General features: G+C 35.4%; 1 protein-coding gene across 5 annotated transcripts in view; it reads right to left on the bottom strand.

Annotated features, from left to right (window-relative positions):
• The window catches only part of MVB12B (multivesicular body subunit 12B), a 278,583-nt gene that overhangs the window by 158,304 nt on the left and 96,160 nt on the right, over positions 1–24,119 (bottom strand). For all 5 annotated transcript variants that reach the window (XR_012486790.1, XM_074293112.1, XM_074293111.1 and 2 more), the window contains exons 5-6: positions 10,244–10,373; positions 4,590–4,709 (exon numbers count right to left, since the gene is read on the bottom strand). Coding sequence is in view for 4 of the 5 variants with exons in the window: in XM_074293112.1 (XP_074149213.1) it covers positions 4,590–4,709; positions 10,244–10,373 (250 nt within the window). In the remaining variant the exon portion in view is untranslated. The remainder of the gene's footprint in view (positions 1–4,589; positions 4,710–10,243; positions 10,374–24,119) is intronic.

Below are 24,119 nucleotides of genomic sequence, written 5' to 3'. Positions count from 1 at the left end.
ACAATGAACTGAGCCAGCTACACCCAGCGAAAGAACTCTGGGAGATGACTATGAACCACTACATAGAATTTCCAATCCCTCTAATTTTGTCCGCCTGTATTTTGGACTTTACAGGCTAATTGTACACTATTTCAAAGTCCGATTCTATACAGCAAAACAACTGTTTGATCATGTATACATATATTATATTTAATTTATACTCTAACATATTTAACATGTATTGGTCGACCTGCCATCTGGGGTGGGGGGAAGGAGGGGAAAAATTGGAACAAAGGGTTTGGCAATTGTTAATGTTGTAAAATTACCCATGCATATATCTGGTAAATAAAAACTATTTAAAAAAAAAAGAAAAGAAAAATAATTCTATCTAAATTAATCTACTTATTCAGTGCCATACCAATCAATCTCCCAAGAAATTATTTTACAGATCTAGAAAAAATAATAACAAAGTACATCTGGAAGAACAAAAGGTCGCAAGAATTGAAAAAGAATTAATGAAAAAAATGCAAATGAAGGTGGCCTACCTGTACCACACCTAAAACTGTAATACAAAGCAGTGATCATCAAAACTATTTGGGGGTAGCTAGATGGTGCAGTGATAGAGCACCAGCCCTGGAGTCAGAAGGACCTGAGTTCAAATTTGGTCTAAGACACTTAACACTTCCTAGCTGTGTGACCCTGGGCAAGTCACTTAACCCCAACTGCCTCAGCGAAAACAAACAAACAAACAAAAACAAAAACAAAACAAAACAAAACAACAACAAAAAACCCAACATTACCACCACAACAAAATACCCTATTTGGTACTGGCTAGGAAATAGAATAGCACTCAGTAGAATAGATTAGGTTCACAAAACACAATGACTATATAATAATCTAGTGTTTGATCAGCTTCTGGGATAAGAACTCACTATGTGACAAAAATTGCTGGGAAAATTGGAAATTATTATTATGGCAGAAACTAGGCATGGACCCACATCTAACACCCTATGCCAAGATAAGGTTGAAATGGGTTCGTGATTTAGACATAAAGAGTGATACTATAAGCAAATTAGAAGAACAAAGGATAGTCTGTCTCTCAGATCTGTGAAAAAGGAAGGAATTTGTGGCCAAAAAAGAACTTTAGTACTTTATTAAATGCAAAAATTGATAATTTTATTGTATTAAATTTAAAAGTTTTTGTACAAACAAAACCAATGCAGACAAGATTAGAAGAGAAATAAAAAGTTGAGGGAAAAAATTTTATATCCAAGGACTTGGATAAAGCCCTCATTTTTAAAACATATAGAAAACTCACTCAAAATTATAAGAATATAAGCTATTCTTCAATTGACAAATGGTCAAAGGATATGAACAATTTTAAGGTAAAAAAATTAAAACCATTTCTAATCATATGAAAAATGCTCCAAATTACTATTGATCAGAAAAATGCAAATTAAGAAAATTCTGAGGAACCCCAACATACCTCTCAGATTGGCTAAGATGACAGGAAAAGATAATGATGAATGTTGGAGGTGATGTGAGAAAACTGGGACACACATTCACTGTTGGTAGAACTGTGAACTGATCCAACCATTCTGGAGAACAGTTTGGAACTATGCTCAAAAAGTTATCCAACTGTGCATATGCAGTGCATATGATCCAGCAGTGTTTCAACTGGGATTATATCCCAAAGAGATCTTAAAGGAGGGAAAGGGACCCACATGTGCAAAAATGTTTGTGGCAGCCCTCTTTGTAGTGGGAAGAAACTGGAAACGGAGTGGATGCCCATCAGTTGGAGAATGGCTGAATAAATTGTGGTATATGAAGATTATGGAATATTATTGTTCTATAAGAAATGACCACAGCAGGATGATTTCAGAAAGGTCTGGAGAGACTTACATGAACTGATGCTGAGTGAACTGAGCAGAACCAAGACAACATTGTACACAGCAATGATTATACAATGATCAATTATACAATGTCAGTGAGGTGATTTAAGCCAGTTCCAATGGTCTTATGATGGAGAGAGCCCTCTGCATCCAGTAAGAAGACTATAATAGAAACTGTGTTCACAACATAGTATTTTTACTTTTTTATTGTTTGTTTGCTTGCTTGTCTTTTGTTTTCTTTCTCATTTTTTCCCTTTTTGATCTGATTTTTTTCTTGTGCAGCATGATAATTGTGGAAATATATATAGAAGATTTGCACATGTTTAACATATATTGGATTACTTGCTGTTTAAGGGAGATGGTAGAGGGAAAGGAAGAAGAAAACATTTTGGAATTTCTCAAGCTGTTGCAGAAATTATGTAAAATATAAGGTTGGATAAAACTAATCAGATGAATTTACAACTGGTTGGATTATTTGGATTTCAAAAATAGTTATTTGTAATTAGATATCATTTGGAGGGAAATGTCTGGTAAATTGTCCCAAAGGGCTAGGCAATGACTGCATAAAGTCAAGATAGCATACTCAGATAATACAAAGCTTGAAAGGATAACATAGTGGATAATAAGATAGGATTAACAAAGATCTCCATGAGTGAACACTGAGTCAAATTTAAGAAAGTTAATTATACAGTCTTACACTTGGGTTCAAAAATCAATATCAAAAATACAATATGAAGGATTTTTTTTTAGTTATAATGCACTTTGCCATGATATGGCAGCCCAGATAACTAATGCCATTTTTGGATGGCATTAAAGCTGTACTTTAGAATATGGGGTGAGATTAAGCTGTATCCTGTCCCAGTCATATGGCATTTGGACTAGCAGGTTCAGTTCTAGACACCAAATTTTAGGAGGGCACTGATAAACTGGAGGGTATTTAGACAAAGACAATCAGAAAGGTTATGGGTGTCATGAGAACATGTTAAAAGACATGGGAATACTTAGGTTAAAGAAGAAATTATTTAAAGGGATGGAATAACTATCCAGTATTTGAAGGCTGTCATATAGAGAAGTTAGAATTTTTTACCCCACTTTGGTCTGAGAAGATATAAGTAGGAGTAACTGGTAGACATTGTAAAGCAATAAATTTAGCCTTGATATAAGGGAAAAACTTCCTAAAAATGTAGAGTTATCTAGAAATGGTATGATCTCCTCAAGAAGCAGTAGATTCCCCCCACACATGAGGTCATCAAGCAAAAACTGGGTAAATACAAGTTAGGTGTGTTGCAATGTCTCTTTCAATTCTAAAATTCTATTTTCTGTGCCTTATCTTTATATTCTCATGAGACTTCAGCAAGTTCTCTGCCTTCCATCATGAATTTAAAATCAATATTTAGGGGCAGCTAGGTGGTACAGTGGATAGAGCACCAGCCCTGAAGTCAGGAGGATCTGAATTCAAATCTGGTCTCAGACACTTAACATGTCCTGACTGTGTGATCCTGGGCAAGTCACTTAGTCCCAATTGCCTCAGCAAAACAAAACAAGCAATACTGTTTAATAATCTTATTTCTAATCAACTGCTTCCTACAAAAATAAAGGGATTATTTTAGTCCTGGCTATCTCTGAGATAAAGATGAAGAAGCCATTTTTCTCATTTGAGTTCTTTTCTGCAAACCACTAACTTTAGAGATGTATCAAGTGTCCTTGGTTTACAAACTGATTTGCAAAGTTTACAAAGTTTCCTGCATCCACTAAGAATTACATGGTATTGTACCACCACCCAAATTCACATTCCTATAACACTTTGCAGTTTACAAAGTATTTTCTTTACAACTTTGTGAGGCAGGGAATACATATATTAAGATCTGCATTTCAGAGAGGAAGATTACAGGATAGTAAGACCAGAGATCTTAGAGATAATAACTAGCATGCATATGATGCTTTCATGTTTGCAGAGTACTTCACAAATATTCGTCTGAGCCCCTCATTTTAAAGATAAAAATATTGAGGTCCAGATGGGTTCTTTGATTTGCCCAAATTCACCTGGAGGTAAAGTGACAGAGCTGGAATTTGAACCCAAGCTCTCTGCATCCAATCCAATATTCTTGGATCTTTAATGAAGATAGTAAACAAAGGCAGTTAGTTCATTCCTGATATTCCCTATAGGAATATCCAACTACTTAATTACTTCTATGAAAAACAATCCTCGGAAAAGCGTATAGATTATGTGATTCAGGATTGGAACTTGAAGGACCCAATCTATGAGGAAAATGAGTGTCAAAAAATGAAATTTGTTCAAGATAAAACAGCATAAAAATGAGGATCTTTTGATTCCAAATAAATTATTCTTTCTATTACACCAAACTATAAACTAGTGAAATCACTTCATTGTGATTCCACTAAAAAGCATTGTATTTATTTGTGGACACATTCAACAAGCAAAATGGGGATGGGGAACTCCAGCAGCATCTCTGACTGCTGCCAGCCATCCAATTTGTATCCTGTAATGAGCTGAATGATGCTTCCCTGGCACCTGAAGAAATTTAGTTTTAATGTAATAGGACAATGTAATGTGGGTAATGTCTGTAAGATTATGTAGCAGCATCCACAAAAAAGACCATGGAATTCTGCCTTCCAAAATACTGATGGAAAGGTACAAAAGCCAAAAGGCTGACCAAAAAGAGAGAGAAATATAAGAAACTAGTAAAGATGTCTCACCTTGGAAGGTTAGGGGCCGGTGTTGAAGCTGATGATGGGGAAGGAGTTGTGGGTTGAGGTGACTCATGATTTCTTGGAACTCTGCCCATTCGATACCAGATTCCCATATTGTTCAGTTCCCTTTAGGAAAAAAGAGAAATCTTCACAGTGTTGATAAAACATAGTTCATTTACCTGACTCACTAACAAAGCAACTTGATTCATGATGAAATAATTATAAATTCAAAGACCAGGAAACATATTAATCCCTGTGCAAGTTCAATCAACAATTTATTCCAACATCAATACTTTGTTTTCACAATAAGATGACTCCACCTAGAAGTTACATACAAGGACAAATTCTTGATTCCCAAGACTTCATAGAATGACAGAATGCAATGTGAAAAAATCATAATACCATGTTCTGCTAAAAAAAAAAAAAAAAAAAAAAAAATTTCCAGACTACAAAATCAGATGTCTGCTGAATGGAAGGAAAGATTGCCCAGCAACAAAAACCTCCAAAACTAGAATGAGCTACAAGTGACCCAGTGAGTCATTAAAAGTATTCAGATGAAAACTTGAGACTACTTCCATCTAGGAATAAGCTGAGCTGGAGGATAACTATAACTATGCTCCTTTTCAGCTCTAGGTTCTTTTGAATCTAAGATTTTCACCCCCCCAGTTAAAGGTACACCAACTGTTGTAACAATTAAATATTAAACACTTAAAAGAGAGACTTAAAAGTGTAAAAATTTGAACTACAGAATATTTTAAAAATATTACATTATACTATTCCTCTGAAGTCTTCCTCCACTGCCTCTCTGTGGAAAGAAGTAACACTAGGTCTTCAAGGTTATGCCAGTGAGCCACCAAACGGAAAAGGTTTTGAAGGTGGGCCTAACAACAGACAGTGTGTCTATCATCCTTTGACTGGCCCGGTTTGGGCCAAGGAGGTGTGCATCCCACAAGGTCTAGACCCTAGGCAGTGAGCTTTTCTGACAACTGATGAAATATTACCATAGGAAGAGAGGAGTGTGCTCTGGGGTTGGTGTTAAAAGCTGCCTCATCAAATAAATCATAGATGCTTAAAGACTGAACATGCAGTTTACTTTCCAGGAACCACTACAATCTAAATCAAACCAGGGTAAGTTCACTGCAAAAATGTGTTGCTTATGAGCAGAGGAATCACAGGATTTTCAAGTAGTTCATCTAATGTGATCTTTTGATATTATAGATGAGCTAAATGAGGTACAGAGAAGTACCTAGTTAGGGTCACAGAAGCACTTCCTGGTAGAGTCAAGAATCAGAAGCAGAATTTTTGCTCTAATTCCAAACCTCTTCCACAACAACAAACAAAAAGGCTCATTTTAAAAGAATATATAATATTGACGCACAGTTAGTAGGTGAATTGAAAGACCATGTAGGTATATTGAAACAGCTCTATGTTAACAAGTTTCAGGTTCAAATTCTAGTTCTTCCATTTATTTTGTTTTTGCATGTGGCTTGACTATGGGCAAGTCATTTAATTTATAAGAGTCTTAGTTATATCACTGACAAAGATAATCATTTCAGAGCTCTGATAAGGAATTTTATAGACTTTCAAGTCATATATAAATATAAACAAGTGTGTGTAAATTAGTAGTTTCTCAAACTACTAATTTTTAGTTTCTCAAAGGTATTTGTCCTCCTGAGTTATAATCTTAGAGGTAACTATCTTTTCAAAGTTGCTTTTTAGCTATTTTTCAGTCATGTCCACCTTTTTGTAATTCCATTTGAAGTTTTCTTGGCAAAGATATTGGAGAGGTTTGCCTTTTCCTTCTCCAGCTCACTTTATAGGTGAGGAAACTGAGGAAGACAGGGTGAAATGACTTGCCCAGCATCACACAACTGGGAAGTGTCTGAGGTCAGATCTGAACTCAGGAAGATGAGTCTTCCTGACTCCCAGGCCTAGTGCTCTATCCACTGCACCATCCAGTGCACATACTGAGCTATCCAGTAGTATGTTGACATTTAACAACTGGCTTTCAAAAAAAAAGGTATACACAAGAACCCTCTAAGTTTAATCACAATTACTAACATTTTCTTTATCACTTCAAGTCTACAACAACCAATAAATACATAATAAATAATAATAACAATAAATCAAGTCCTCATTTGTAGCACTTCCAATTTCCAAAATATAAATGCTCATAATGAAAATTTAACAATTGGCTCTCCCATGAGTACAAGCTACCACTAGAACATATTTGTATCTATTCCAGAGTGTTCTTTCCTCCTATTTTAGCTGGATGATTGACATTGAGGCTTAAGAAGACTGGGTTTTTTGCCTCCAAACTCACTCCAAGTAACAGCAATTTTATATAATGATCAACTGTGAATGACTTAGCTATTCTCAGAAACACAATGATATCAGCAAAACAATGATCCCAGACAATTCCAAAGGAGTCATGATGAATTCTTTTCATGTCCGAAGAAGGAACCAATGGAGTCTAAATACAGTTCAAAGAATACTATTTTTCACTTTCTTAATTCTTTTCAAGGTTTTTGTCTTTTTTGATTGTTTTCTTTCACAATGTGACTAATATGGAAATACGTTTCACATGATTACACATATATATGTGTGTATATATGTTTTTTTATGTGTGTGTATATAGATATATATAAAACCTCTATCAAATTAGTTATTGTCTTAGGAAATGGGAAATAAGAGAAGGAGGGAATCTGGAATTCACAATTTAAAATTAAAAAATTGTTTTTATATGCAATTAGGAAAAATATTATTTAGTAAAAAAATAAATAAATGTCATTACTAAGTTAAGTTTGGTACAATGGCCTAAAGGTAAGAAGGGAAATGCACAATGGAGTCTGGAATCTATTAGCTTCTGTACCAGATCTAAAATTATATTATAAAACAGTGGTCATCAAAACCATTTGGTACTGGCTAAGATTAATGGAATAGATTAGGTTCACAGAACAAAACAGTCAATGACTATAGTAATCTAATGTTTGACAAACCCAAAGATCCCAACTTTTGGGATAAGCATTCACTATGTGACTAAAACTTCTGGGATAATTGGAAGCTAGTATGGCAGAGACTAAGCATTGACTCACACCGTATACCAAGAGAAGGTCGAAATGGGTTCATGATTTAGATATAAAGAATGATATTATAAACAAATTAGAAGAACATAGGATAGTCTACCTCTCAGATCTGTGGAGGAGGAAGGAATTTGTGATCAAAGAAGAACTGGAGATCATTACTGATCACAAAATAGAAAATTTTATTATTTTAAGTTAAAAAGTTTTTGTTCAAACAAAACCAATGCAGGCAAGATAAAAAGGGAAGCAATAAAATGGGAGCGATTACATTCAAAGGTTATGATAAGGGCCTCATTTTTAAAATAGAGAACTGAGTCAAAATTTATAAAAATTCAAGCCATTCTCCAATTGATAAATGGTCAAAGGATATGAACAGATAATTTTCAGATGAAGAAATGGAAACTCTTTCTAGTCATATGAAAGAGTATTCCAAATCATCATTGATCAGAGAAATGCAAATTAAGACAACTCTAGAAATGACTATTCACCTGTCAGATTAACTAAGGTGACAGGAAAAGATAGTGACGAATGTTGGAGGGGATGCAGGAAAACTGGGACACTGGTGCATTGTTGGTGGAACTGTGAATAGATCCAGTCATTTTGGAGAGCAATTAGGAACTATGTTCAAAAAGTTATAAACTGTGTATACCCTTTGACCCAGAAGTGTTTCTACTAGATTTATATGCAAAGAGATCTTAAAGGAGGGAAAGGGACCCACATGTACAAAAATGTTTGTGGCAGCCCTTTTTATAATGGCAAGAAACTGGAAACTGAGTGGATGCCCATCAATTGGAGAATGGCTGAATAAATTGTGGTATATGAATGTTATGGAATATTATTGTTCTGTAAGAAATGGTCAACAGGATGATTTCAAAGGCCTAGAGAGACTTACATGAACTGATGCTGAGTGATATGAGCAAAATCAGGAGATCATTGTACAAAGCAACAACAAGACTATATATGACGATCAATTATAATAAACGTGGCTCTCTTCAACAATGAGATGATTCAGGGCAGTTCCAATGATCTTGTGATGAAGTGAGTCATCCCAGAGAGAGGACTGTGGGAACTAAGTGTGCTTCACAACATAGCATTTTCATTCTTTTTGTTGTTGTTTGCATTTTATTTTGCTTCTCTTTTTTCTGGTTTGATCGGATTTTTCTTGTGTGCCAAGATAATTGTATAAATATGTATGCATATATTGGATTTAACATATTTCTACCATGTTCAATATATGAGGGGGTGGAGGGAAGGGAAGAAATTAAAACAAGTTTTCACAGGGCTAATGTTGAAGAATTGTCCACATATATGTTTTGAAAAATAAAAAGCTTTAAAAAAGGAAAAAATATTTAAAAAGAATCTATTAGTTTCTATTATATATTTCCACCCCAACATGGTACTGTATAATACATTTACCTCTCTTGCTTTTTGCAAGGGAGCCCTTTTGGAACAGAACAAAATTAGTATGATATACAGAAAAAAACACTGGACTTAAGATCAGACTTAATTTTTGTCTCTTAACTTACTATGCACATATCCTTGGGCAAACACATATTCTCTGGGGCTTGGTTTCTTCATCTAAAAAATGATGAAATTTAACCCGATAATCTGTAAATCCTTTCTGGCTCTAATAGTCTGTGATTCTATAACTGAAACATGTAACATCCTAAGAAAATGTCAGATTGATTTGGCTGAAGGGATGAGGAAATAGTAGAAAATGAGTCAAACTTCAGTAGTAAACCCATTAATAAAAAAAATATGCTTTAATTTAAAGACATACTATGTAACTGTGATAACCTTAATGATAGCAGCTCACCTTTGTATAGGACTTTCCAGTCTGCAGAATGTTTTCTAAACATTCACTTTTGGATCTTCACAAGGAATTTTAAGAGGTAGATAACACAAAGAACTTTATACCATTTTATAGATGGTCCCAGTTAGTTTTCAACAACATGAATTGTTTTTTTTTAATTTTTTATTAATTTTATAATTATAATTTTTTTGACAGTACATATGCATGGGTATTTTTTTTACATTATCCCTTGTACTCACTTCTGTTCCGAATTTTCCCCTCCTTCCCTCTACCCCCCCCAGATGACAGGCAATCCCATACATGTTAAATGTGTTATAGTATATCCTAGATACAATATATGTGTGCAGAACCGAATTTCTTGTTGCACAGGAAGAATTGAATTCAGAAAGTAAAAGTAACCTGGGAAGAAAGACAATAGTGCAAATAGTTTACACTCATTTACCAGTGTTCCTTTTCTGGGTGTAACTGATTCTGTCCTTCATTGATCAATTGGAACTGAATTAGATCTTCTCTTTGTTGAAGGTATCCACTTCCATCAGAATACATCCTCATACAGTATCGTTGAACAACATGCATTGTTAAATAAATCATGTTTCTGGATGAAACTCCCTCCCTCCCTTTTTCTCTTCCTCTCTTCTTTCTAAAACAAACAAGAATGACTTCTGGAAGTCTTTTCCAAATCTAAGATTCTATGGCTGAATTCTATACTGAATTTCTGAAAATGATATTTATCCATAAGCCCTTTTAAAATGTCAGAGACTTACCCTATGAATGTATACTGAGGAGGTGCCTGCTTTGTACGGCCCATGATTCTGATGTCACAGATTGCTGCCTCAGTTGAATCCCGAGGAATAAATTTAATACAAAGCCTCTTCTTTCTGAAAGCAACTTCCTCTGAAAAGGGACAAAGACATAGATATTAGTCTCCATAGGTAACCAAAGTTTGAGATCTGTCATCTTGTTTGTACATTGCTTTGAACTAGCAACAGCCAAAATTCCCCAGCCAGAAAGCCAATGCTGGGAACAACAGCTTCTCCTGGTGTAGGCAGGACAGGAAATCCATTACTACAGCAGGTCAGTCTTCAAAAGGGGGTTTCCAATCAGAGGCACATTACAGAATCACATGGATTTAGAGGTAGAAGGGAGCTCTAAAACTGTCCAATCCAATTTCCTTATTCTTTAGATACAGAAACAGGCCCAGAGAAGTGATCTGACTGAAATAACACAGGTAAGAAACAATTCTGGGAGTGAAATTCAAGCCATCTGAGTCTGAATCCAGAGTACCTCTGAATTAAATAATTAAGAAAAGAAAGGATAAAACCCAGCCCTTTAGTTTTACAGAGAGTAAAATCTGTGCCAGAGAGAGAGAGTGATTGCCTCCAGACAGGCAGATAGTAAGAAGTATAGGCAGGATGTGAACCAAGTTTACAGAAATTACCTGTTCTACTAAGCCAGCAGCCAAACATAAACAATCCACACCCAGGCATCCTGAGGGATGGCCAACCACCCTCAAAAATGAATCATCACATGAAATCACTCCTGGTAGGGATCACAGAGCAGACCAGTGTCAGTTTCTGAGTGTGAGCCCGGGCAGAGCACCATGCTGGAAGAGCTTTGAGGGTAATCTTTGCTGACAAAGGACTAGCAGAAGAACCATAAAGCCTAAAGAACTGATGATTTTGTTATTGTTATGCAATCCACCAAGACTCCCAAGGCAGAGGGTTTACAATATGAATTAGCAGAGGGAATCAGAATCATAAAATTTTAGAGGTAAAAAGGTTGGAAAAGGCCATCTAAATTCACACTGGATGAAATCTCCTTATGACAGAGAATATCATCCAGCCCTTGCTTAAAGACCTCCAGTGGGACACAACTTTTGAGTTTGGGACAACCTTTTTTTTTTTTTTTTTAATTAATTAATTAAATTAATTTTTACAAAAATTTTATGTATGGGTAATTTTCCAGCATTGACAATTGCAAAACCTTTTGTCTCAACTTTTCCCCTCCTTCCGCCTACCTCTTCCCTCAGATGGCAGGTTGACCAATACATGTTAAATATGTTAAAGTATAAGTTAAATATAATATATGTATACATGTGGGACAACTCTTTGCAAGTTCCATCCATTGTTCTAGTTTTGCCAAACTAGTGGGGCCAAACAGTATAAGCCTAAAAATTCCTCTTCCACATGACAGCTTTGAACTGTACCTTAAGTCTTCTCCTCTTCCACTTTACATTCTCATTTCCTAAACTCTTAAGATGGAGTGGTAACTTTCCCCTAATGTTCCTATAATTTCCACCCCATCAACTACTTTTATCTTGCTGACAAGAACTCAAATGAAGAACAAAATTTCCCCTTGTTTTTTCCTCTCCTCTTTGAAGGATGAAATTATAATTGAGTAAAGCCAAGAATTTAATAAGCTCTTCTTCTGGTAGAAAATTCCAACATATGCCCAGATAATTAAAGTCCCCCATGATTACTATATCACATTGTGATGCCAGGTTTGAGATCTGCTTCCTGAGGCAGTCTACAATATAGTCCAATTACAAAAATGCTTCTGTCTCTACCTCTATTGATCTCTACCCAATTGGACTCTACTCGATTTCTTTGGTTCCTAGATTTCCTTGCATGCGGAGGTCTTCTTAATAATATAATGATACCCTACATCTCTTTTATTTATCCTATTTCTTTTCAATAAAGCATATGTGCCAGAAAACTATATTAGTAATAGCTGAGCAAAGTCATGAGCTACAATCTCTCCCCTAGAGCCATCTGAGTAAACTGACAAGATATAGATCAGTTTTGTCTCCCTCACCATCTCTTTCCCTTTTTAGTTTAAATTTAATTCATTGGTTCTAAACAAATATATTCTTAACAGCTCTTATTAAAAGGATTCAACCCATCGGGGGGAGGGAGTGGAGGAGGGGGGGATAATTTGGAAAAATGAATACAAGGGATAATATTATAAATAAATTAAAAAAAAAAAAGGATTCAACCCCTGTCCATGAACTTGTCATTCCTACACATGAAATAAACCTGCATTTTAAGGAATTCTTATATTTCAAAGTTCATATCCATAGAACAAGGTATTAAAAGCAGAATAGCCTTGAGATCACACAAAAGTGATTAGAATTACATTTTAAAAGGGGGAAGTGGCCTTAATGATCATTTCATCCATCTTCACAATTTTAGAGATGAAAAAACAAAGGCCCAGAGTAGATACAATGACTACTATCACAGAAATTCAGACTTGGAAGTATTTTGGCAGCCTTCTAATCCATTGTCTACTGCAGCATAAATCCTCCAATTTGTCATACAGCCTCTAGATGAAAATCCCTGATACTTAGTAATTCACCACTCTCTGAAAGTTATCCATTTTACTTTGGGTAGCACTACTTGTTAAGAAGTTTTTCCTTATATGAAGCAGAAATCAATTTTTCTTCTTCTAGGACCAAGCCAAACAAATTTCTTCCACATAAAAACTTCAAGTGCCTGAAGACAGTCAACCAACAAGCCTTTCTAAAAAGAGCCTGTTTTGTACTGTGCTAAGAAGATGCAAAGAAAATTTTTAAAAAAGAAAAAATTTAGAAAAAATTAATGATCTTCAAGTCTAATGGGAGAAACAATAAGCAAATAACTATGTACAAAGAAGAAACAGGATATACAAAAGAGGTTGCAGATAATTAATAGAGGAGAGACTAGCAGTCTATCAGCAAGCATTTACCAAGTGTTTGTTTTGTGCCAGCCACTTTACTAAGCACTGGAAATAACAAAGAAAAGCAAAAGGCAGTCCCTGCTTTCAAGGAGCTCACAGTCTAATGGAACATTTTAGGGGATCTACCTTTTATAGAAGATGAGATTTTTGTGGGGGCTTGCTTAAAGGAAGCCAGGAAAGCCAGGGAGTGGAGATATTCCTCCAAGTGGTTGTTATTGGCCAAAACTTGAAACAAGGTGCTAAGTAAGTGGTGGCAGGCTGTCCTGTGGAGAACACTCAAACCAAGATCCAGAAGGCTTCCAGAAAACTAGCCAAGCCCCAAGTGAAGGAGACACTAAAGGATTTGGACTTTAACTCCTGGCTGCATTTGGGGTGATTCCTGAACTGAAACGAAGGCTGCTCCCAGAAGCCCCCAAGAAACCTGCTCCCAGAGAACATGACATTATAGAGAAGAATATTACAAGTGGTCTCTCCTCCAAGTTAAAACTTCTCCAATTTATTCAACAGCTCCTCACATAACATGGACTCCAGCTGTCCATCCTGCTCTTACTGGCCACGATCCTCTTGAAATACTTCCATTTGTTAATATCCTACCTAAAATGTGATGCTTCTCAAGGACGAGATGCTGCTGTGTGCTGTCGAAGGACTTTGAACCTCCTCTGTGATGGGTGCTGTTTCTATCAATGCAGGACAAGACCACATTGGTGAAAGTTTTCATCTTTATATCTAGGATAGAAACAGACCTCGCTTTTCTTGCTTTGTTTTCTTTTTGAAGTCTGGGTCTCCCCATCTCATCTAAGCTGGAAAGATGTAGGGAATTCAATTAGAATCTTTGAGGGAGAAAAAGAACTTAGAAGGACTACATTCAGGGGCCTGGTTCACTATTGATCAGCCCAAGGGCTTTGACTTGCTGTTTCTGACCAATTCACCCTTCCATAAGCAATCTAGTGGCCCCCATTCTGGGCTTTGTGGGGAAACTGAGTTAGCTATCCCACTATAGCTCAGAACTCCTGAGCTCAAGAGAGCCATGAGCCTCAGTTTTCCTGGGAGCTAGAATTACAGCTATGTGCAGAAACATACATAGTTTCTGTTCTTAATGTAGAACTCGAGAAAAAGTTGATATGCACTTGAAAGAGTCTGCCCAGGCAGAGCCAAGATGGCGGAGAAGATATACGTGAACTTCTAAGCTCCCTAATACCCTCAACACCAATATCTAACTCAGCCTCAAAAATAACACTGGACTGATAAAAACCACAAGGATTAGAAGCACAACCTACCAGCCGAAGAGAATCTGGAATTTCGTCAGAAAAGATTGGTCCGGAGGGGAAGAAAAAAAAAGACCAGCACAGACAGGGGTAGACTAAAGACTAGCACATTGTGCCAAACGGGCTGCGAAGACTTCTGGGGTTAGAAAAGATACTGAGACAGAGGTCTCTGGCATAGGCTGATAGCCCTACTCTGCTTGTAATACAGCAGATCTGAAGAGAAATCAAAGCCACTTAAAAAACAAAAACAAAACAAAACAAAAAAAAAAACGCCAGAACCCCAAACCGGAAGTATCCAACACAGATACCCACATGGCTGTGCAGCCGCCTACTGCTGTCCAGGGAATCTCCTTGAGGAAGTTACAAACCTGCACAGCGGGGGACACAGCCTGGGGCAGCCTCTAATCCTCATAGTGCGGGGCTCAGCCTGAGGCAGTGGAACTCCTGCAGCAGGGCAGACACTTCCAGTTTGAGTGCAGGGGCTTTTCAAGTCAACTGCTAATATCCACGGCCCTACAGAGGGGGAGAGGGGGGTTTGGCTGGGGTTTGTGATTCTTTTACTGTTCAGCTTCTGGTCTCTGGGCAGTCACTAGGCCACACAGCGGGGCCTTTCACTGGGCACTCCTCGCAGCACAACTGTGCTAACCCCCTCTGAGGCATTTCCCGGGAGGGGGGAGGGGAACTCTCTCCCAGAGCTCTCTCTTAGCCCAGTCACAGGATTGCTGCATCCTGTCTGGGAGGAAGCTGGTAAATTTCCTACCCAAGGGCAGACCCCCCACAGAGTGTTAACAATGAGAAAGAAGCTGAAGAGAATGATTGACACCTTCTACACAGAGAAAGAGCGGATACCCAACCCCAAGGAGACTAACAGCAGAGAGTCTCCAGATAACAGCCTAAAGGGAAACAATACCTGCCCCCTCCATCACATAACTCTCTCCTAGAAAAGACTATTAAAAAGTTAAGAGAGTTTGAAGAAAAATGGGGAAAGGAAAGAGAAGCTATGCTAGAGAATAACAAAGTCCTGAAATTTGAGTAAATAAAATAAAGAATTCACAGGAGGTGCAGGGAAACAAAATTTGTGAATTGGAAAAGGTTAAAAAATCACAGGAAAGTAGGATTTCTGAATTGGAAAAAATAAAAAATTCCCAAGAAAGTAGGATTTGTGAATTGGAAAAAGAAAATAACTCACTAAAAGATAAAAAAATAAAAAATAATAATGAAATGGAAAAAAATTTCACAGAGCAAAATAATTCATTTAAAAACTCAATTGGGCATATACAAAAAGAACTAAAAAATGTGAATGAAGAAAATAACTCATTAAAAATCAGGACCGAACAAATAGAAATGAATGACTCATTCAGAAACCAAGAATCAATCAAACAAAACAAACAAACAAACAAACAAAAAATGAATAGCTGGAGAATAATATCAAATATTTACTGGGAAAATCTACAGACCTGGAAAATAGATCTAGGAGAGATAATCTGAGGATCACTGGACTTCCCAAAAATCATGATGAAAAAAGAGCTGAGATTCTATTTTTACAGGAAATCATCAAAGAGAACTGTCCAGAGATAATAGAAACAGAAGGGAAAATAGGCATTGAAAGAATTCATCGAACACCTTCTGAAAAAGACCCTAAAAAACAAAACAAAACAAAACAAAAAAAAAACCCCTCCACAGAATATTGTAGGCAAGCTGCAGAACTACCAGACTAAGGAAAAAATATTGCAAGCAGCCAGGAAAAAACAATTTAAATACCAAGGAGCCCCAATAAGGGTCACTCTAGATCTGGCTGCCTTCACATTAAAGGATTAAGGGCCTGGAATCTGATATTCCAAAAGGCAAAATAACTTGGAATACAGCCAAGAATAAACTACCCAGCTAAGTTTAGCATTTTCTTCCATGAAGAAGATGGACATTTAATGAAACAAAGGAATTCCATTTCTTTCTAAGAAAAAAAAAATAGATTTAAACAAAAAATTTGATCTCCAACCACAAGAGTCAAGAAAAGCAGAAAAAGGTAAAAGGAACTCTTGAGAACTGTATTTCTGTTGTGGATATACAGAAAGTCCACATGTATAATTTGATTTTACTGATATAACATAAAAAAGGGGAAGTAGAAAGGGAAAGGGGATAATATCAGAAAACGGGAAAGAGGAGATAAAAAGAGGGAAACTACATTCCAGGAAGAGGCAAAGAAAATTTACCATATCTGAGGGAATTTAGATAGGGGGAGGAACACTATGTGATCTTACTCTCATCAGAGTAGGCTCAAAGAGTAAATAATTGACATATTTGTTTTTCAGAGAATTCTATCTCACCTCATTAAAAGAGGGGAGAGGAAAAAGGAAAAGGAAAAGAGGAATAAGGGAAGGGTACAAGAAAGGGGAAGGGACTTAAAAAGGAGGGGGGAGGGATACTAAAAAGGGAGGGCTGTGTGACACAAGTGGGGTCCCTAAGTCTAATACTGGGGAAGGAGATCAGGGGGACAAGAGGAAAAAAGCATAATCTGGGGATAATATGATGGCAGGAAATACAGAATTAATAATTTTAACTGTAAATGTGAATGGGATGGAACTCTTCCATTAAATGGAGGCGGATAGCAGACTGGATCAAAAGTCAGAACCCTACAATATGTTGTTTACAGGAAACACATTTAAAGCAGGGAGATACATACAGAGTAAAGGTAAAAGGCTGAAGCAGAATCTATTATGCTTCAGGAGAAGTTAAAAAAGCATCCTTATTTCAGATCAAACAAAAGCAGAAATTGATCTAATCAAAAGAGATAAGGAAGGAAACTATATCTTGTTAATGGGTAGCATAGACAATGAAGCCATATCATTACTAAACATATATGCACCAAGTGGCATAGCATCTAACTTCCTAAAGGAGAAGTTAAGAGAGTTGCAAGAAGATATAGATAGCAAAACTATAATAGTGGGAGATCTCAACCTTGCACTCTCAGAATTAGATAACTCAAACCACAAAACAAATAAGAGAGAAATTAAAGAGGTAAATAGAACATTAGAAAAATTAGGTATGATAGATCTTTGGAGAAAATGGTGAAAGAAAGGAGTATATTGTCTTCTCAGCAGTTCATGGAACCTATACAAAAATTGACCATATATTAGGACATAAAGATCTCAAAATTAAATGCAGGAAGGCAGAAATAGTAAATCCTTTCTTCTCAGATCACAATGCAATAAAAACTACATTCAACAAGAAGTTAGGGATAAATAGACCAAAAAGTAATTGGAAATTAAATAATCTCATCTTAAAGAATGATTGGGTGAAACAGCAAATTATAGAAACAATTAATAATTTCACCCCAGATAATGAAATGATGAGACATCATACTAAAATTTGTGGGATACAGCTAAAGCAGTAATAAGGGGAGATTTTATATCTTTAGAGGCTTACTTGAATAAAATAGAGAAAGAGAAGATCAATGAATTGGGCCTGCAACTTAAAAGCTAGAAAAAGACCAAATTAAAACCCCCCAACCAAATACTAAACTTGAAATTCTAAAATTAAAAGGAGAAATCAATAATATTGAAAGTAAAAAAAACCTATTGAATTAATAAATAAAACTAAGAGTTGGTTTTATGAAAAAGCCAATAAAATAGATAAACCTTTGGTAAATCTGATCAGAAAATGGAAAGAGGAAAATCAAATTGTTAGTCTTAAAAATGAAAAGGGGGATCTTTCCACTAATGAAGAGGAAATTAGGAGTTACTTTGCCCAACTGTATGCCAATAAATTTGATAACTTAAGTGAAATGGATGACTACCTCCAAAAATATAGGCTTCCTAGATTAACAGAGGAAGAAGTAAATTGCTTAAATAGTCCCATTTCAGAAAAAGAAATAGAACAAGCTATTAATCAACTCCCAAGAAAAAATCCCCAGGACCAGATGGATTTACATGTGAATTCTACCAAACATTTAAAGAACAATTAGCCAGCCCCAATGTTATATAAATTATTTGAAAAAATAGGGGATGAAGGAGTCCTACCAAACTCCTTTTATGACCCAGACATGGTACTGATACCTAAACCAGGTAGGTTGAAAACGGAGAAAGAAAAGTATAGACCAATCTCCTTAATGAATATTGATGCTAAAATCTTAAATAAGATATTAGTAAAAAGACTTAAGAAAATCATCCCCAGAATAATACACTATGATCAAGTAGGATTTATACTAGGAATGCAGGGCTGGTTTAATATTAGGAAAACTATTAGTATAATTGACCATATTAATAATCAAATTAACAAAAACCATATGATCATCTCAATAGATGCAGAAAAAGCATTCGATAAAATACAACATCCATTCCTACTAAAAACACTTGAAAGTATAGGAATAAGTAGACTATTCCTTAAAATAGTCAGGAGTATATATTTAAAATTGTCAGTAAGCATTATATGTAATGGGGATAAACTGGAACCTTTCCCAGTAAGATCAGGAGTGAAACAAGGTTGCCCACTATCACCATTACTATTCAATATTGTATTAGAAATGTTAGCCTCAGCAATAAGAGTCGAGAAAGAGATTAAAGGAGTAGGTAATGAGGAAATCAAACTATCACTCTTTGCAGATGATATGATGGTACACTTAGAGAACTCCAGAGATTCTAATAAAAAGCTATTAGAAATAATTCACAACTTTAGCAAAGTTGCAGGATACAAAATAAATCCACATAAATGCTCAGCATTTTTATACATCACCAACAAAATGCAACAGCAAGAGATACAAAGAGAAATTCCATTCAAAACAACTGTTGAGAGTATAAAATATTTGGGAATCCATCTACCAAAGAAAAGTCAGAAATTATATGAGCAAAATCACAAAATATTTGCCACAAAAATAAAGTCAGATTTAAATAATTGGAAAGACATAAAGTGCTCTTGGATAGGCTGAGCAAATATAATAAAGATGACAATACTCCCTAAACTAATCTATTTATTTAATACTATACCAGACTCCCAAGAAACTATTTTAATGACCTAGAAAAAATAACAACGAAATTCATATGGAAGAAAAAAAGGTCGAGAATTTCAAGGGAATTAATGAAAAAAAAAAGTCAGATGAAGTTGGCCTAGCTGTACCTGATCTAAAGCTATATTATAAAGCAGCAGTCACCAAAAACATTTGGTATTGGCTAAGAAATAGACTAGTTGATCAGTGAAACAAGTTAGGCACACAGCTCAAAATAGGGTACAATATAGCAATCTAGTGTTTGACAAACCCAAAGATACCAACTTTTGGGATAAGAATTCATTATTTGAAAAAAAAAACTGTTGGGAAAACTGGAAATTAGTATGGCAGAAATTAGATATGGATCCACACTTAACACCATATACCAAGATCAGATCAAGATGGGTCCATGATTTAGCCATAAAGAATGAGATCATAAATAGATTAGAGGAACATAGGATTATTTACCTCTCAGACTTGTGGAAGAGGAAGGAATTTATGACCAGAGGAGAACTAGAGATCATTATTGATCACAAAATAGAGGATTTTGATTACACCAAATTAAAAAGCTTTTGTACAAACAAAACTAATGCAAATAAGATTAGAAGGGAAGCAATAAACTGGGGAAACACTTTTACAGTTAAAGGTTCTGATAAAGGCCTCATTTCCAAAATATATAGAGAACTGACCCTAATTTATAAGAAATCAAGCCATTCTCCAAATGATAAATGGTCAAAGGATATGAACAGACAATTTTCAGATGATGAAATTGAAACTATATCCACTCATATGAAAGAGTGTTCCAAATCACTACTGATCAGAGAAATGCAAACTAAGACAACTCTGATATACCACTATACACCTGTCAGATTGGCTAAGATGACAGGAACAAATAATGATGAATGTTGGAGGGGATGTGGGAAAACTGAGACACTGATGCATTGTTGGTGGAGTTGTGAAAGAATCCAGCCATTCTGGAGAGCAATTTGGAACTACGCCCAAAAAGTTGTCAAACTGTGCATTCCCTTTGATCCAGCAGTGCTACTACTGGGCTTATATCCCAAAGAAATACTAAAGAAGAGAAAGGGATCCGTATGTGCCAAAATGTTTGTGGCAGCCCTTTTTGTAGTGGCTAGAAACTGGAAGATGAAAAGGTGCCCATCAATTGGAGAATGGTTGGGTAAATTATGGTATATGAATGTTATGGAATATTATTGTTCTGTAAGAAATGACCAGCAGGAGGAATACAGAGAGGCTTGGAGAGACTTACATCAAATGATGCCAAGTGAAATGAGCAGAACCAGAAGATCACTGTACACTTCAACAATGATACTGTATAAAGACATATTCTGATTGAAGTGGATATCTTCAACATAAAGAAGATCTAATTCAGTTACAGTTGATCAATGATGGACAGAAACAGCTTCCCGCTGAGAAGGAACACTGGGAATTGAGTGTAAAATGTTTGCACTATTGTATTTCTACAGAGGTTACTTGTACCTTTGGAATCCAATTCTTACCAGGCAACAAGAAATTTGGTTTTACACACATATATTGTATTAAGGATATACTGTAACAAATTTAATATGTATGGGATTGCCTGTCATCTAGGGGCGGGAGTAAAGGGAGGGAGGGGAAAATTTGGAACCGTGAATACAAGGGATAATCTTGTAAAAACAAAATTACCCATGCATATGTACTATCAAAAAATTATAATTATAAAATTAATAAAAAAAAGAAAGAGTCTGCCCAAGGCATGTTCCCTTCTATAACTGGCTGAAGAACAATAATTAGGTATAGAGAAAGGAAACAAGAGGTAAACAAAAAAAAAAAAAAAGAATCCACAGCAAAATGATCTCTACTATTTTTGACTTGTACAAAATGACAAATATGGAAATATTTTACATGATTGCACATGTATAGCCCCTATCAGACTGTTTACCATCTCAGAGAGGGGAAAAGTGAAGGAGAAAGCAAATGTGAAACACAAAACTTAAAAAACTTAAATTAAAAATATATACACTGGCGCAGTGGATAAAGCACCAGCCCTGAATTCAGGAGGACCCAAGTTCAAATCTCATCTCAGACACTTAACACTTCCTAGCTGTGTGACCTTGGGCAAGTCACTTAACCCTAGCCTGGGGGGGGGAAATATATTATATATGTATACACTAAAAATTGTTTTAACATTTAATGGAGGGAGGAAATTATTTTTTAACTTTTTAAAAGAATGCTTTTTTATAAAGAGCTTATCAATGAAGATATATTTTGAGTTAAAAGAACTCCAGAAAAAAAAAATCTGCAACAAATACAAGTAAAATAGCAGCAAAAAGAATGTATTGATTGCAATGGCTATGAGTAGTTGCAAGGAAATCAAAAAAGATATAAGTAATCAAATTAAAATCTTTGAGAGAGCAAAGGAACTTAGAAGGAATATAAAGAATTTAGACTGGAAACTGGACAAACTTACCAGAGGACAGTAAAAATAGGACAAAAAAATGGAACTGAAAAAAAATTCTATGATAAAAATGAGAAATATTAAAAAATGGAAAGATGTGATAACTTGTCATAGGTTCTTATTACTTTCATGATATCTTTTGTCTTTACTTTATTTACATCTATCCCATATATTCCTCTTCCTTCTCCTACTAGTCCCCATTGAACTTCAATGACTTAGTAGGAGAGAGTGGGTCCGATGACCAGATATCATCCTTATGTCATCACTGTTTTTTTTTCAAGAATGAAGAATGAACAACTTTACAAAAGTCATAAAAATTTCTCATTATCTGTTATTTTATAGTACCTAATTTACCTTCTACCCCTCTCAGTCTCATCCTCTCTAACAAAAATTTTCTTTTAAAAGAAAAAGAAGAAAAAAAATCAGCAAAATCACTCAACATATCAAAAACTCTGACATTACATGTAACCAATCCACACCATAGATTCCCACATTTGATTTCTTCATTATACACCAATTCATAGAAATCATTCCATGTTTCTCGTATCCATCATGTTGTTTCTTACTACAGACAAATGTTCCATTTATTCACATACCACAGTATATATAGCCTCTCCTCAATCAATGAACATTGACTTGATTTCTAGGTATTTGTAACCACAAAAGTTGTAATATAAATATTTTAGTATATATAGAGTTGCTCTTTTTTTTTTTATCAATGACTTCCTTAGAGTATGTATCTAACAATGGATTCTCTGAGCCAAAGAGTATGTCCCCTGTCTGAGAATAAGATTTAAAGGGCAAAAAATAAAATACTTGAGATTATACAGAAAATCAATTGTATTATATTTGTATATATTTATCAAATATTTATATTAATTGTATATTTATCAAAATATATTTTTAAAAGTTCATGGACTTCATTAAGAACTTATGATACAGACATTTGAGTCACTATTTGCATAAACCCAAATTGCTTTTTTGGATAGTTGTGCCAATTCATAGCTGCACTAATAATTTATCAATGTGCCTGTGTTTTCACATCTGCCAACACTGAGTGGTCACATCTTTTGTCAACTTTGTTAATTTGATAGATATAAAGTAAAACCTCAGGATTTTTTGATTTACATTTCTCTTATTGTTGATGATATGGAATATTCTTTTAAAAGGTAATAATTTGCAGTTTCTTTGAGAAATATTTACTCAAATTTTCAACACTTCTCTATTGTCTTTTAGTTTATATGAAAGGAAAAAACAAAGGTTATAAATAAGTATTAAGTGCCTATGATGCACTACTTACTAGGCACTATATTAAGTGCTTTACAAAATATTATCTCTTTTTAAATTTATTTTCAGAGACAACTAGTATGAAAAAAGATGTGAATGCATTTATAAACTAGATGAAAAAGCATTTAAATGCTTTACTATGTGCCACTGCGTTAAGTGCTAATGATATAATAAAGTAAGGGGGAATCTCTGTTCTCAAGATGCTCATATGCTAATTATGGGAGACAATACATAACTTTCAACTGCATCATGGATGGAAAGGCCAGGACTTCTTAAATCACAAAGCCCAGGTCCTTAAACTGTATTAGGTGAGATGACAGGGCAAAGTGTCCTTTGGGAGGTAGAATACTTGGTAAGGTCTACAAGTAGGCCTATGCTCCAGTGGCAGGGTAGATGATAAAGTCTGTTGGACTTCCTTCTCACTGGAAGGGAACTGATGATTATCATACCATCCAAGTCATCTGAACGGTAAGCTGTCAGCTAAAATAGGAGTAGAGGGGGAAAGTCGGGGTCAAGGGGTTCTTTCCTGGTAGTGGTAGGTTTTCCTGTTACCCAACCGTCTAGTGACCATAAGATAGAGGGAGAGCATTACTAATAGTGGCACTTCTGGTTACCTAGATTCCCAAATGTGTAATGGGACCAACCATACAAAAACCTAGATACCATATTTGAAAAAGTTAAAGAACAAAACTGCCCAGAATTATTGGGACCAAAGTATAAAAAGAAGATAAAATCCCAAACTTGAAAGAAATCTTAAATTCATTTCAATAGGAAATGTGATTGTCAAACTCCAAAGCCTCCAGGTCCTTTACTTCCATATATCTGAATTCCAGATCCTCTCTTTTATTTCTTTGGTGAGACTGAACTACTATGAATCCAAATTTTTCTATTCTTCCAATTGTTTTTGTTGAATAAGCCATGAATTGCTTTCCTAACTA

The sequence above is a fragment of the Sminthopsis crassicaudata genome, chromosome 2 (genome assembly GCF_048593235.1).
Source record: "Sminthopsis crassicaudata isolate SCR6 chromosome 2, ASM4859323v1, whole genome shotgun sequence".
In the NCBI taxonomy this organism is placed as follows: domain Eukaryota; kingdom Metazoa; phylum Chordata; class Mammalia; order Dasyuromorphia; family Dasyuridae; genus Sminthopsis; species Sminthopsis crassicaudata.
This window is presented reverse-complemented; position numbering and strand designations above follow the sequence as displayed.